The following is a 12,220-nucleotide window of genomic DNA, read 5'->3' as shown; positions in this document are numbered from 1 at the left end:
GCAGACCCAGGGGGCATGAGGAGGTGTGGAGTCCTCGGAGATGTTTCCAGACTCTTTGGTGTGAGGACCTTTGAGGATGTTCTGGGGTGGGTGTGCCCTGAGGGGCTGAGGCAGGTGGTCAGAGAGCTTTGGAATTTTTCTGACCTTCCCCCTGCAACACTGGGGCCAGCCTTATTAAGGCTTATATTTTCTGTACCAGATGTTGCGGGACAAGTTCCGAGAGTTCTCCCGAGACACCAGCACCATTGGTCAGGAGCGGGTGGACAGCGCCAATGCCCTGGCTGACGGGCTGATTGCTGGAGGCCACGCTGCCCGGGCGACAGTGGCCGAGTGGAAAGATGGGCTCAATGAGGCCTGGGCTGACCTCCTGGAATTACTGGACACCCGGGGCCAGGTCTTGGCTGCTGCCCATGAGCTCCAGCGCTTCCTCCATGGGGCGCGGCAGGCCTTGGCGCGGATTCAGCACAAGCAGCAGCAGCTGCCTGATGGAGCTGGCCGAGACTTGAATTCTGCCGAGGCCTTACAGCGCAGACACTGTGCCTACGAGCATGACATCCAGGCTTTGAGTGCCCAGGTATGCTCCCAGGAAGCGAGGAGCCCATGGGCAGGGACTAGGAAGGCCCTCTGGAGGATTAGGCCTGTCAGAGGCAGCAAACCCTGGGCTCCACCTGAGCCTTCCCTTCCCCCTTCATCTTTGCCCTCACCCTCCTGCTGATACTGTGGAACAGGGTTAGGATACTGCCAGTGACCAAGGGTGGGCACCAGGAGGGGAGAGGGATACTCTGACCCTTGCCTCGGGCCTCTGCAGGTACAGCAGGTGCAGGATGATGGTCACCGCCTACAGAAGGCCTATGCAGGTGAGAAGGCAGAGGAGATCGGCCGCCACATGCAGGCAGTGGCCGAGGCCTGGGCCCAGTTACAAGCTAGCTCAGCCGGACGACGCCAGCTGCTGCTGGACACCGGGGACAAGTTCCGCTTCCTGCAGGCTGTCCGTGAGCTCATGCTCTGGATGGATGGGGTGAACCTGCAGATGGATGCCCAGGAGCGTCCCCGGTGAGCTCTGCGGGACAGAGGGCTAGGCCCATAGCCTGTGTGAGGCTCTGGGGGCCCAGGAGACTTAGTGTCCGTGCACTCCCTAGGGATGTGTCCTCTGCTGACCTGATGATCAAACATCACCAGAGCATCAAAGCCGAGATCGAGGCCCGAGCTGACCGCTTCTCCTCCTGCATCCTCCTAGGCCAGGAGCTGCTGGCCAAGAACCACTATGCATCTGAGGAGGTGAGCGCCAGGACAAGTTACTTCCCTCCCCATCTCTGCATTTGCCCGGCCCGACACAGGAGCTGCTGTTTCCTGTAACAGCTATCTGTGGCTTGAGCTTGGGCCGACATTCCCCCAGCATAAGTCAGCCCACGTTTATTAAGCTCTCACTGTGTGACGGGTCCTCTGCCAAGTTCTGGGAATACAGAGAAAAAGCTGCCACAGAGCCCACCCCTAAGATGCTTGTGCTTTGATGGGGAAGACGACTGACCAGTAACTAGGGCTGTGACATGGAAGGGATGGCCCTGGGAACAGGCTGGGGGTGGGGGGCACTTGCAGAAGTGGGGTTTGAGCTGATTTCTGAGATCTCAGGGGCCCCAGGTGGGGCCTGCAGAGGCCCCATTCAGTCATCTTTGTGCCCCCAGATCTCAGAGAAGCTGTCACAGCTGCAGGCAAGGCGCCAGGAGACATCCGACAAGTGGCAGGAGAAGGTGAACTGGCTTCAGCTCGGTGAGTCATGGTGGACCCCAAGCTCCCTGAGAGCCTGCCATCCACTGGCACGGCCCCGTTCTGGAGCCCTCTCATGGGCAGCACAGGCAGCAGGAGGCCCGGGGGTGTGCAAGGATGCAGGGCCCCTCGGGCTACAGGGGAGGAGACTAAGTCGTGGGGCCCCAAGATCCCAGAACTGGAAGTACAGACACAAGATGTGTCTGCCCCCTGCCTTGTCCATGGCTCACACTGACCCTCCAGTGTCCTCTTCTCTCACAGTTCTGGAAGTGCTGGTGTTTGGCCGAGATGCTGGTGTGGCTGAGGCCTGGCTTTGCAGCCAGGAGCCCCTGGTGCGAAGTGCTGAGCTGGGGTGCACCGTGGATGAGGTAGAGAGCCTCATCAAGAGACATGAGGCTTTCCAGAAAGCAGCAGCCTCCTGGGAGGAGCGCTTCAGTGCTCTGGAAAAGCTCACCACGGTAAGTTAGGAAGGTCTCCCCCACCACCACACCCCAGCCCTTTCCCCTAGCCTTGGAAGGGTCACCCCACCCCACCCCAGCCTTTTCTGCTGCACCCCCCAGGTACCTTCCCTCAGGTGGACATGGAGGAGCCTTTCCGTCCATCATTCCCTTGTGTTTTTTGCTTCCCCAAATGATAATTAAAGACTTGCCTCCTCTGGCCTTTCTGGGATCCCTCAACCTTAGTGAGTAAGCATCCAGAGGACCAGCAGCTCTTGTGCTTTTGGAGACACCAGACCAGAACCCCCTTGGTCTTCTGGCGTTGGAGGGGCTTCACCCTATGAACTCTTGGCTTTCCGGCAGTTAGAGGAGAAGGAGCAGTTGCAGCGGCGTCAGCGGGAGCAGGAGGAGGAGGAAAAGCGGAGGAAAAAGGAGCCTCCAGCCTCAGTTTGCCCAGCAGTGCCTCCCCACAGGGATCATGTAGATGGCCAGCCAGCCCCTGAGGCCTCACAGATTGGGTGAGAGCTGGGACTCGGGCAAGGAGTGGGCAGGGGATGGGGAAAGGAGCCCTCAGGGCTGACAGTCACACTGGCATCTCTCGATCTCCCAGGACCCACCCCCGGCTGCCATCCTCAGGGGAGCCGGTCGCGGTCAATGGTGTCTGCACCGACTCAGAGTCCTCCCAGGTAAGCCATTTCACCGTGGCATACACCCCCTCAGGCTCTTGACCTTTCTGCCCACATCCCTCCCCACTCCCTCTCCATTCTCATTTCTGCAGCCCCCGTCAGAACCACAAAGACTGGACCAGAGCAGCTCCTTGGAAGGCCCTGTGAGTCTGCCCCGTAGATGGGCCCTGGGTTGGGAATAAAGGGGCAAAGGATGAGCAGCTTCCAGGAACAGAGGAGAGCAAAGAGGCCAGGCAGGGAGAGCATGGGGCCACATCTGCCGGGTCATGCATGTGCTCCCTGTGAGCTCCAGGCCTGGAGCTGTCACATCTCAGCCACAGTGACTGAAATCCATCTTTTGTCCATAGGTCTCTGGGGCAGGGGAAGCAGCCAATGGACCCCGGGGAGAGAGACAGAGTCGGGTTCGAGGCCCTGCCCCTTCACCAATGCCCCAGGGCAGGGCATCTGAATCAGCCTATGCTGCCACGCTGCCCTCTCGTGGCCCTGAGCTCTCTGCCCAGGAGCAGATGGAGGGCCTGCTCAACCGAAAACAGGAGATGGAGACCTTTGGCAAGAAGGCAGCCAACAGGTACTGGGGGCCCGAGCAGAGTTGGCCCCAGGGATCTGCGGAATGCCAGGCAGGGAACAAGGCTGGTGGCCTGGGCTAGCCTCTTAGATGTGTAGCACACACTAAAAGCAGAGAGTCAGGAGCTTCAGAGTCTGAGGACCCTAAAAGTCAGGGACTTACTCAAGGCCTTCTACCAGCGGGGGCCTGGTACCCCTACAGGCAGCCTTCAGGGTCAGCACCTCTCTGTCTTCCTCTTCTCCTGGTTCAGTCATCTGGGGCCCAGGGGAGCAGATGAAATGATGCCCTTCAGATGCTCAAACAGCTCTGCGTACTCAATGGCAGGCATGACCCCAAGGCCTCTTCCCTTCCTTACTGCCCTTCTTAAATTGTGACCCCAGGACCAAAAAGAGCCTTGCAGAGGTCCCAGATGGGTGCACAGCTTGGGGCTGGGTGTCAGTCCTCCTGGCAGGGCCTGTGGAGGCCCTCAGCTGTTCTTCGGATTGGGAGGCGTATCCCCTGAATCCAAGTGCAGCACTCCCCAGCACATGCCACCAAACACACCTGCCCCCAGGCTCATGTCTGAGATGAGGGGACTCTGCAATCCTGTGGGTCCGGGTGGGGGGAGACAGGAGATTGGAGATAGGAGCTGGATCCCGAGTGCATGCCAATGACATATCCCGAGGTACCTACTATAAAGGCCAGTGTCCTCACCCGAGCCCCCTGTGCCTCCCAGGTCATGGCAGACTGTGTATTGTGTCCTGCGCCGTAGCACCCTCGGCTTCTATAAGGATGCCCGAGCCGCCAATATCGGGCTGCCCTACCATGGAGAGGTGCCAGTCAGCCTGGCCAGAGCGCAGGGCAGCGTGGCCCTGGACTACCGGAAACGCAAGCATGTCTTCAAGCTGGGGTAGGGCCAACAACTGTGGTGCAAGGGGGCTCTGGTGAGGGCCATGGGACCAAAGGGGCAGGGGGTAGGGGATGTTAGTGCAGGTGGGTAAGAGATGCTAGGCAGACATCTTATGATGGGGAGAACATGACAGACTGTGCCTGGTGGGGCCCCAAGAGGGCTTCAGACCTGCCCTTTGCCAGCCTTCTTCCAGAGGTGCTAGAGAGAGGGCAGTCGGTGTACCCCAATGAGGCCTGCCCCTCTGCCCATTGGAGGGGATGTCTGCATGGGCAGCATGGGCTTTTTGGCATAGGAGAGCCCAGGTGGCTGGGCTTCCTCACTTCCCCACTTCCTCACACCCCATGGTCTCACAGAATGTGAGAAATGGGCAGGAAGGCACCTGCCTGGCCCAGCTGCCCTGGCTGCTTCTCAGTTGATTTACCAGCCCTATGTCCATTAAGGCATATCTGGCAAACAGTTGACCCAAGCTCTGCCCTAAGGGTCTTTCTCCCCTTGCAGTTTACAAGATGGCAAGGAGTATTTATTCCAGGCCAAGGATGAGGTGAGTAAACTCCCTGCCCTCTGCCCCACTCACCCCCTCCCATTTCCAGAATTCCACAGCCTCTGGTCCCCCTTCTCCCTTTTTCTTTGCCTCTCCCTTCCTTTCCTTGTGTTCTGTACATCCCAGTTCTCATATCTGTCAACCACTTGCAGTGCGCTGCTAGTTAATGTAAAAAATAGTCACAAAAATGTTTCCTTTTGTGATCTCAATGATGTGGCAAGTCCCTTAAGCAGCGCAGATTACGACCCATTCAGTTCAATTCACCAACCATGTATTAAGCACCTGTTATGTGCCAAGTCTGTACTAGGCACTGAGGACAAAAGGATAAAAAAGAATCAATCCCTGCCCTGAAGGAGCTTCCATTCTGCTAAAGGGAGCCATACGCACAGATAAGTAAATGCAGAAGTCATTTTGGCTGGAGGACAAGGGATGGATCAGCCTTCTTTGTGTAAGAGTAGGTACTTTAGTGGAGCCTTGGAGAGAGCTGAGGAGTTAGAGATGGAATGTCTGGAACAGGGACCAGCTGCATTGTGAGGGCCAGAATGAAAGCTAGAAAGACTGTGGAGGGCCTTCAGGGCCTCACAGAGAGATTTGGACCAGATGTGGAGGGCCTTCAGGGCTCCAGAGACATTGTACTTTGTCCTAGAGGTGCTGGGCACCACTCCAGTTTTGGGGTGAATTTGGGGCGGTTTCTGCTGACTGCACCCAGTGGGGTTCTCTCACCACCCCAAACCCCCCAGTGCCAGCCTTCCTGTCAGTTGGCTAGGTTGGAGGTGACACCTCTAAGCTGTTCCCATTTTCATTTCTCCTGCGTGATTCGTAGCAGACTTTGCTATGCTCCCTTTGGAAAGCATTCCTATCTTCATCTCTTAGCTCTCAGCCCTCGGTCACATATGGGTGGGAATTCCTAATTTATCTTGGATGTGGGACCTTTCTCTGGCCTCTGATTAAAGTGACCAGGTAGTCCACTATAGGAAGCCATATTTCATTAGTGAAAGACTCCTGATGTTTCAGGAACAGGCTGAGAAGTCTGCGCCTGCTTCTCCCTGGCCCTGACAACACTCTTCTGTCATCCTAGTTGATTTTTTTTGCCAGTTTTTCCGGGGGCAAAGTCACACTTTGGAGAGGTTTTGCTTTGTAATTCTTGATTTTTTTTTTTTGGTGAGATAAAACATCATTGCAAAGGATTATTTATGACTTTTCCTTTTTGGTCTTTTGCAAATTATCTGCTCATGCCTATGAGCCGCGAGGCAGAACCAGGAAGCTGAGTCCATTCCTTGTCACTTCTGTCTGAATGTCTTGATCACAGATTTTTTTTTTTTAACAATTATTGCGGTTTCTTGGTGTATTGTGGGATTGTCTCAAAGAATTGAGAGGCAGACCACCTCTAATCCAAGTACAGGCATTTATTGGGATGATGCCTCCAATAGGCTGAATTCCAAGAGGAACTAGCAACTTAGTGATATAACACAGGCACATTTACAGAAATTATGAATATTAAAAAGGTAGGAGGGTTTTGTTAAAGGATTAGGCAATGGGGAGGGGTCCCAGCTTCGATGGAACTGTGTATGTGATTCCATAGTGCATACGGAAAAACCCATTGGGGGGGCAGGAAGGAGGTAGGTATGATCAGGGTATTACAAAGCCTCTTCCTAAGTTCACCTATGCTTTGACTGGGCTTGCACCTACTTCGAGAATGTCCCTTCTATTGTTTTGGGGGCTGCATCCTGTTTGGGCCTCCTGGTGGTGCTTTCCGATTGTCTGAGCAGGGTGGTCTGTGTGGTTGTGGTCAAGTGCATGGACACACCCACTGTTTCTGTGGAGCATATGAGGAATGGGTCTGGGGCAGTGACTGGGATCCCATCCCATGGACAAGCCTGCTGTTGTGGTGAGGCAGTGAGGATGTTGGGGAGGGGGCCAGTGGAGCGGTTATAGCCACATTGGGTGGTTAATCTGGACATGTCTTCTCCAGTGGGGCCCAATGGAAGTTAGAACACTGGGGCCAGGGCGGCTTTATTAGGAGTCCTATCAGCCATTGGCTGCTTTTCTCTTCATCCTGTGTCTGTGGCCTTTGGCCCCGTTTCTGACCTGTGCATCTGTCCCACAGGCAGAGATGAGCTCGTGGCTCAGAGTAGTGAATGCTGCCATCGCTGCGGCCTCTCCAGCCTCCACAGAACCCGAGGAGCCAGTGGTGCCCAGTGCTTCCCGGGGCATGACTCGAGCCATGACCATGCCCCCGGTGTCCCCCGCCAGTGTGGAGGGGCCCGTCGTCATGCGTAGCAAGGAGGGCAAGGAAAGGGATCGAGAAAAACGCTTCAGCTTCTTCAAGAAGAGCAAATAGGTGGAGGCCACCCCACCAGATCGCGGCCTTTGCTCATGGCCCGTGGGCAGCAGCCCCTGGGGACTGGCTCCAGGACAGCCCCCTGCGCTACACTGCGCACCATTCCCAAGAACTCTGACTGGAGACGCCCAGGATTCCCAAGGGCGGCCTTTTCTTCTATTTAATTTCCAGACTGGTGATGGGGCCCAGGCAATCCCCAATTCATCCTCCATCCTCCCCTCATCCATACAACTCCAGGTTCCCCAGATGTCACCCTTCCCCTTGTCCCATGGAGCCTGGGACAGTCTCCCTGTAACCCTATGCCAAATGGGGCCTCACCGCCCCACTCTGCCTCGTCTTGGGGCTCTCCTCTCCCAACACAGCTAGGTTCCCTCTGGTTCTGTGTCTCCTAGGAACCAGGCAGGACTGTGTTGGAACTGAAGCCAGGCCTTGGAGACAGGAGCGTTAAGAGATGGAGCCGGTGATGCTGACGTGCCCACCCCTTGCCCTTCTTTGTCTCTCCCCTAGCCCTGAAATGCCGCCCTGTGTCCTCCCAGGGTGGGGACTCCTCGTTGGGGTCTCCAGCCACGTCAGGCCTTGGAGACAATTAAACTGCTCAGCTCCCTTTGTGTTCCTGGCCTCCTGTGTACTTTAATGCCTTCCTTCTCTGGTTTCTGTCCTATTTTCTAATACATCCCCTGAAAGTGCTCCCCTTCAGGGCAGCAGCCAAAACGGTGCCTTTCTGGGCCCATGGGTGAGCCAGGATTGGTGCCCTGGCATCACCAGCCTTGGTTCTTCTACTGATGCAGGCCACTCCTGGCCCCTTGTTCACCTCCGCTTCCTACATGCCCCTTGTCCCCAAATTTTCCACAAACCCCCATACCCCTCACTAGAACATGACTCGCTCCATGGTGATGCCCAGGAAATGACACACACACCCCTTCCCCTTCCTCCCAGGCTGTTAGAGGTCAGAGGACCCATGCCTGGGGCCAGATCCCATGACTGATAAAGGCCCTTCTAGTTCACGGACTCATAGGGTGAAGTCATCCGGTGCTGGAGATCCCATCTGTACAAAATATTTCAGGCTAGAAGTAGGAAAAAGGGCTGGCTGGCTATCTGATCTTGGGGCCCCAGAGCCTAACATTTCCCATGGTTGACAGCCCCTAGAGATTGCAGATTGGTGAGCTACCATGCCAAAGATGGGGTCCTTTCTAGAAGCGTCCCCTCCTTCTGGACCTGGAGACCTGGGCAGGAAGATGACACAGCACACAGCACTCATAGGTTAATTAGCCACCTGGAAGGCATGTCTATGCTGACCCAGACTCAGGTGTGGGTGGGAGAATCACAAGTCAGGTGGGGACAGGCACAGGGATGCCGAACCTGGCCAGCACATCCATCTATCTGAGCATACGATCTGGCTGAGCCCCTTGGCTGGCCCCCAGTGGCCTGTGGATGGATTGTCCTATTAGCACTACCTGCCCATCCTGCAAGTGGAAGGCAGGCACCATGAATCGCCCCTTCCTTAGTGTGTGACCTGGGCAGCCTCCCTGGGGCCTGTAAATAGCATGCTGAAATCAAGGGGCCAGAGCTGTTTGCAAGACTCCCTCCTCTCCCATTTACTAAAGTTGTAACGAGAGAAGAAAGTGAAAGAAGGTGGGAGGGTGTATATGTGCGCGTGCGTGCGTGCCTTTGCAAATACAACCATTCCTCTGAGCTAGTGATAACATTCGTTAAGGGTCCATCCACTATGAACAGAAAATGCTGGGAATTACAGATGAAAAGAAAAGAGGGTCCGGAAGCATTCAAAAGGCCGACAACAGCCAGGGCAGCTTTGGACAAAAAACAGATCAAAGTGATGAACTTCCCCAAACCCAAACAAGGGCCCCTCCCACCGATCTACAGCTTCTAACCCTAACCCCAAGCTCACCTTTTCTTGTTCTCTGTCTGTGGAAATGATCTTTTGGGGAAGGATTTAGAGGCAGAAGACTTGGGCTCAAATCATCCTGCCCGAGAATTAGCTCTGTAGCCCTGGGTAAGTCACACACTCTCCCTGCAAAGCGTTTCTAATAATTACAAGGTACTTCTCTCACAGGGTTACTGTCAAGCAGGCAATTTTGGCCAATAAGCGTTTATTACATGGGTACCATGTGCCAGGCCCTGTGTTACGCACTAGGCAGAAGACAGTTCCTACCCTCAAGGGGCAAACATTCTTACAGGGAAGACAAAATGTAAGAAAAAATGAGCTATCAGATTTTGGAGGCAGAAGCTAATCCTGGATCTATTCCAGTCCCCGAGTTCTAGGGCGCACAAGGACCTCGATTCATACCCCTGCCATTTACCAGAAGAGGTAACGGAGGCGTCAGAGGCAGGATTTGAACTCAGGCTGTCTGGTTCCCAAGCCAGTATTCGGTCCACTATGCCACACCCTACCTGAGGAAGCATTCCCCATAGATGGTCATCCAACAACTTCTTGAAGCCTTCCAGGGATGGGGAGTTCACCACCTCTTGGGGCTGCCCATTCCACTTGGGAGCAGCTTCAGTGTTATGTCAAATCTGCATCTGCCACTTTTGCTTTTAAGAATATGAACCCCAAAACTGGATGAAGCACATCTGTCCAAGACCACTGGTCACCGATTAGATACAAGAGTCTTGCGGGGTGGAGGGTAATACATTGCCTGTACAGGCTAGGTGGGACAGCCAGGGAGGCGAGCTGGCATGGGGGAAGGAGCATGCAGTGCTGGAACCCCAGTGCAGATAGCTGCTCCGGTGTCTGACCGAGTGGCTTCATTCTCTGCTCTCATTTATCCATCTGTGAAATGGGCTAATGAGGCTCAGAACACCTCCTTCCCAGGGGTCTTGAGGAGCACGCACCGTCAGCCATGGGGCTCCAGGAACGCAGGATGCCAAGGACAGAAGGGAGCTAGCCGAGTTCTGAGGACACTGAATTAGGCATTTATAACAGGAACCACATGACGAATTCCTTAGAGGTGGAGGAGGCAACAGGCTCGGAGTTCAAGGGACTTGGGAAGGAAGGAGGTAAGGGGGCACCAGGAGAGGCCTGAGGTCACAGTGAAGGCAGAGAGGAAGGAAGAAGAGGGAGGGCAGAGACCGCCACCTCCTGCAGTCCCAAATCTGCTCAGCGTGTTGTGGCAGAAAGGGGGCTTCAAGATCACCCAGTGCTCAGACTCAGTTCCATTTATGGCAACCATTATCTCACTTGTGCAAAGAAGGCATGCTGAGGCCCCCCCAAGAAAGCTGGTGATGTACAGGCTGTACCCGTATCTTCCTGGCTGAGTCTGTTGGCCCGTCCTAGTTTCAGACAGCTCAGATTCTTAGCAAGTTTTCTCTGATATCCAGACTCAATTTTCGTCCCATTGCTCCCAGCTCTGCCTCCTGGGGCCGAGCAGAACTGACCAACGGAGATTCCCCATCCCTGCCTCCACCCTGGCTTCTCCAGGATAAACACATCCAGCCCCTTCCTCCTCCTGGGCGTCAGCCTCGCTCCTCATCAACCTTCTTAAACCTTGGCTCCCAGCATTAAACGGAACATGGCAGTCTGACCAGGCTGGAGCAGAGTGTGCCCACTGCCTCCTCATTTCTGGAAGCTTGGCCCCTCCCGATGCCTCCCAAGATCCCCAGGCTTCCTCATCTGCCCCATAGCATGGCCCCAAACGGGATACTTGAGGGAGAAGCTCAGGGGTCCTGGGTTCTTAGCCCCCTTTTTACGCGGCCTCTCTCAGCCTCAGTTTGCCTGGCACAGACAGGTTAAACTGGATGAGGTTCAGTTTTAGGTCTGTGCCCTGTGATTGTTGGGGTTCAGCGGTGTCTGCCTCTCGGTGGCAGAGATGCTGGAGTGCTCCCATTCCCTTCTCCAGCTCCTTTTACAGATGAGGAAACTGAGGCCAGCAGGGTGAAGTGACTGGCCCAGGGCCACTCAGCTAGACAGTGTCGGGGCGGGCTCTGAACACTCCGCTGTAATGGTCCCCTGGGCCACTGGGGGGCGTCCGGTCTGCATCAGCCCTAGAAGGGGCTGGAGGCCCGGCCCGGCCCAGGACTCCTCGCCTTCTCTGGGCCCGGGCCGCCGACGCCTCGACCTCCTCTCGGAACCGAGAACACCCCAAGGAGGACAAAGTCCATCAGTCACACGGAAGGGATGCAAACACGCGTGACACCCCACTCCCAGGCCCAGGCCGGGAATCCCCGACCTGGCCCAGCGCCTTCGGCCTGCGGGGAGGGGCCGCCAGCAAACACGGAAGCCGCGGTTCTTGGGGTCTGCTTTCCCCAGCCCCGGTCGCGGACGCCGGGCTGTCGGGGCTGCTGGCAAAGGGGCGCTTCGTGGGCCGGGGGTGCCGGAGCAGCCGAGCCAAGGGCACGGCGCCGGGGGCAGCGCACGTGCGGGCGGCGGGCACGCTCCTGGAGGAGCCCGGGTGGTGCCGGGCGGGCTTGGACTTAGTGACCATGCGGACGAGCGGGGCCGCGCCAACACCCACCCGCAACCGCGGGGCGAAGCTCTGCCGCCCGGGGCCGGGCGCGGCCTTGGGGCACAAGCTCGGACCCTGGCTCGGTCTGGTCCCCGAGGTGCCCGCGCCAACGTTCGTTTTAGGTCAGCCTGCAGATGCACGGGCAGGAGAGGGCCCCGGAGCGCCTGGCACAGACGAAGGAGGCGCTTCCGGACGGGCAGCTAACAGCGCGCCCTCCCGGGGCTCCCTTCCGACCCGCGCCCCCACTTTGTCACCCCCGCCCGGCCCGGTGGCACGGCCCATTGTGAAGAACGTGGCCCGCCAGCCCCAGCATGGCCGCTGGGCTCCGGGGCTGCTCCGCGGGTTCTTCCCCCAGGCTTTCCACGGGACGCCCCTCCCCCCAGCGCCGCCACGTGGCCCTCGAGCCACCGGTGGATCGACACGCGGCCGCAAGCTCCGTGGTCCACCTTCCCGAGGCGCCAAGTGGAATAACCCACTTCCCCCCCAGCCTCCGTTCAAAGGAGCCCGCAATGGTTCAGTCCGGCCCCTTTCCTTCTG

At 56.8% G+C, this 12,220-nt stretch overlaps 1 protein-coding gene across 4 annotated transcripts in view; it reads left to right on the top strand.

Moving 5' to 3' along the window:
* The window catches only part of SPTBN2 (spectrin beta, non-erythrocytic 2), a 42,424-nt gene extending 34,591 nt beyond the window's left edge, over positions 1–7,833 (top strand). For all 4 annotated transcript variants that reach the window (XM_072639212.1, XM_072639213.1, XM_072639211.1 and 1 more), the window contains 12 exons: positions 200–574; positions 809–1,053; positions 1,140–1,278; positions 1,683–1,767; positions 2,026–2,222; positions 2,565–2,719; positions 2,812–2,887; positions 2,980–3,030; positions 3,235–3,455; positions 4,168–4,341; positions 4,840–4,882; positions 6,990–7,833. In XM_072639212.1, the coding sequence (XP_072495313.1) occupies positions 200–574; positions 809–1,053; positions 1,140–1,278; positions 1,683–1,767; positions 2,026–2,222; positions 2,565–2,719; positions 2,812–2,887; positions 2,980–3,030; positions 3,235–3,455; positions 4,168–4,341; positions 4,840–4,882; positions 6,990–7,223 (1,995 nt within the window). In that variant the 3' untranslated portion in view covers positions 7,224–7,833. The remainder of the gene's footprint in view (positions 1–199; positions 575–808; positions 1,054–1,139; positions 1,279–1,682; positions 1,768–2,025; positions 2,223–2,564; positions 2,720–2,811; positions 2,888–2,979; positions 3,031–3,234; positions 3,456–4,167; positions 4,342–4,839; positions 4,883–6,989) is intronic.
* The last annotated feature ends 4,387 nt before the right edge of the window (positions 7,834–12,220 follow it).

The sequence above is a fragment of the Notamacropus eugenii genome, chromosome 2 (genome assembly GCF_028372415.1).
Source record: "Notamacropus eugenii isolate mMacEug1 chromosome 2, mMacEug1.pri_v2, whole genome shotgun sequence".
Classification (NCBI taxonomy): domain Eukaryota; kingdom Metazoa; phylum Chordata; class Mammalia; order Diprotodontia; family Macropodidae; genus Notamacropus; species Notamacropus eugenii.
The sequence above is the reverse complement of the archived record's forward strand: the minus strand, read 5'-3'. Positions and strand labels throughout refer to the sequence as shown.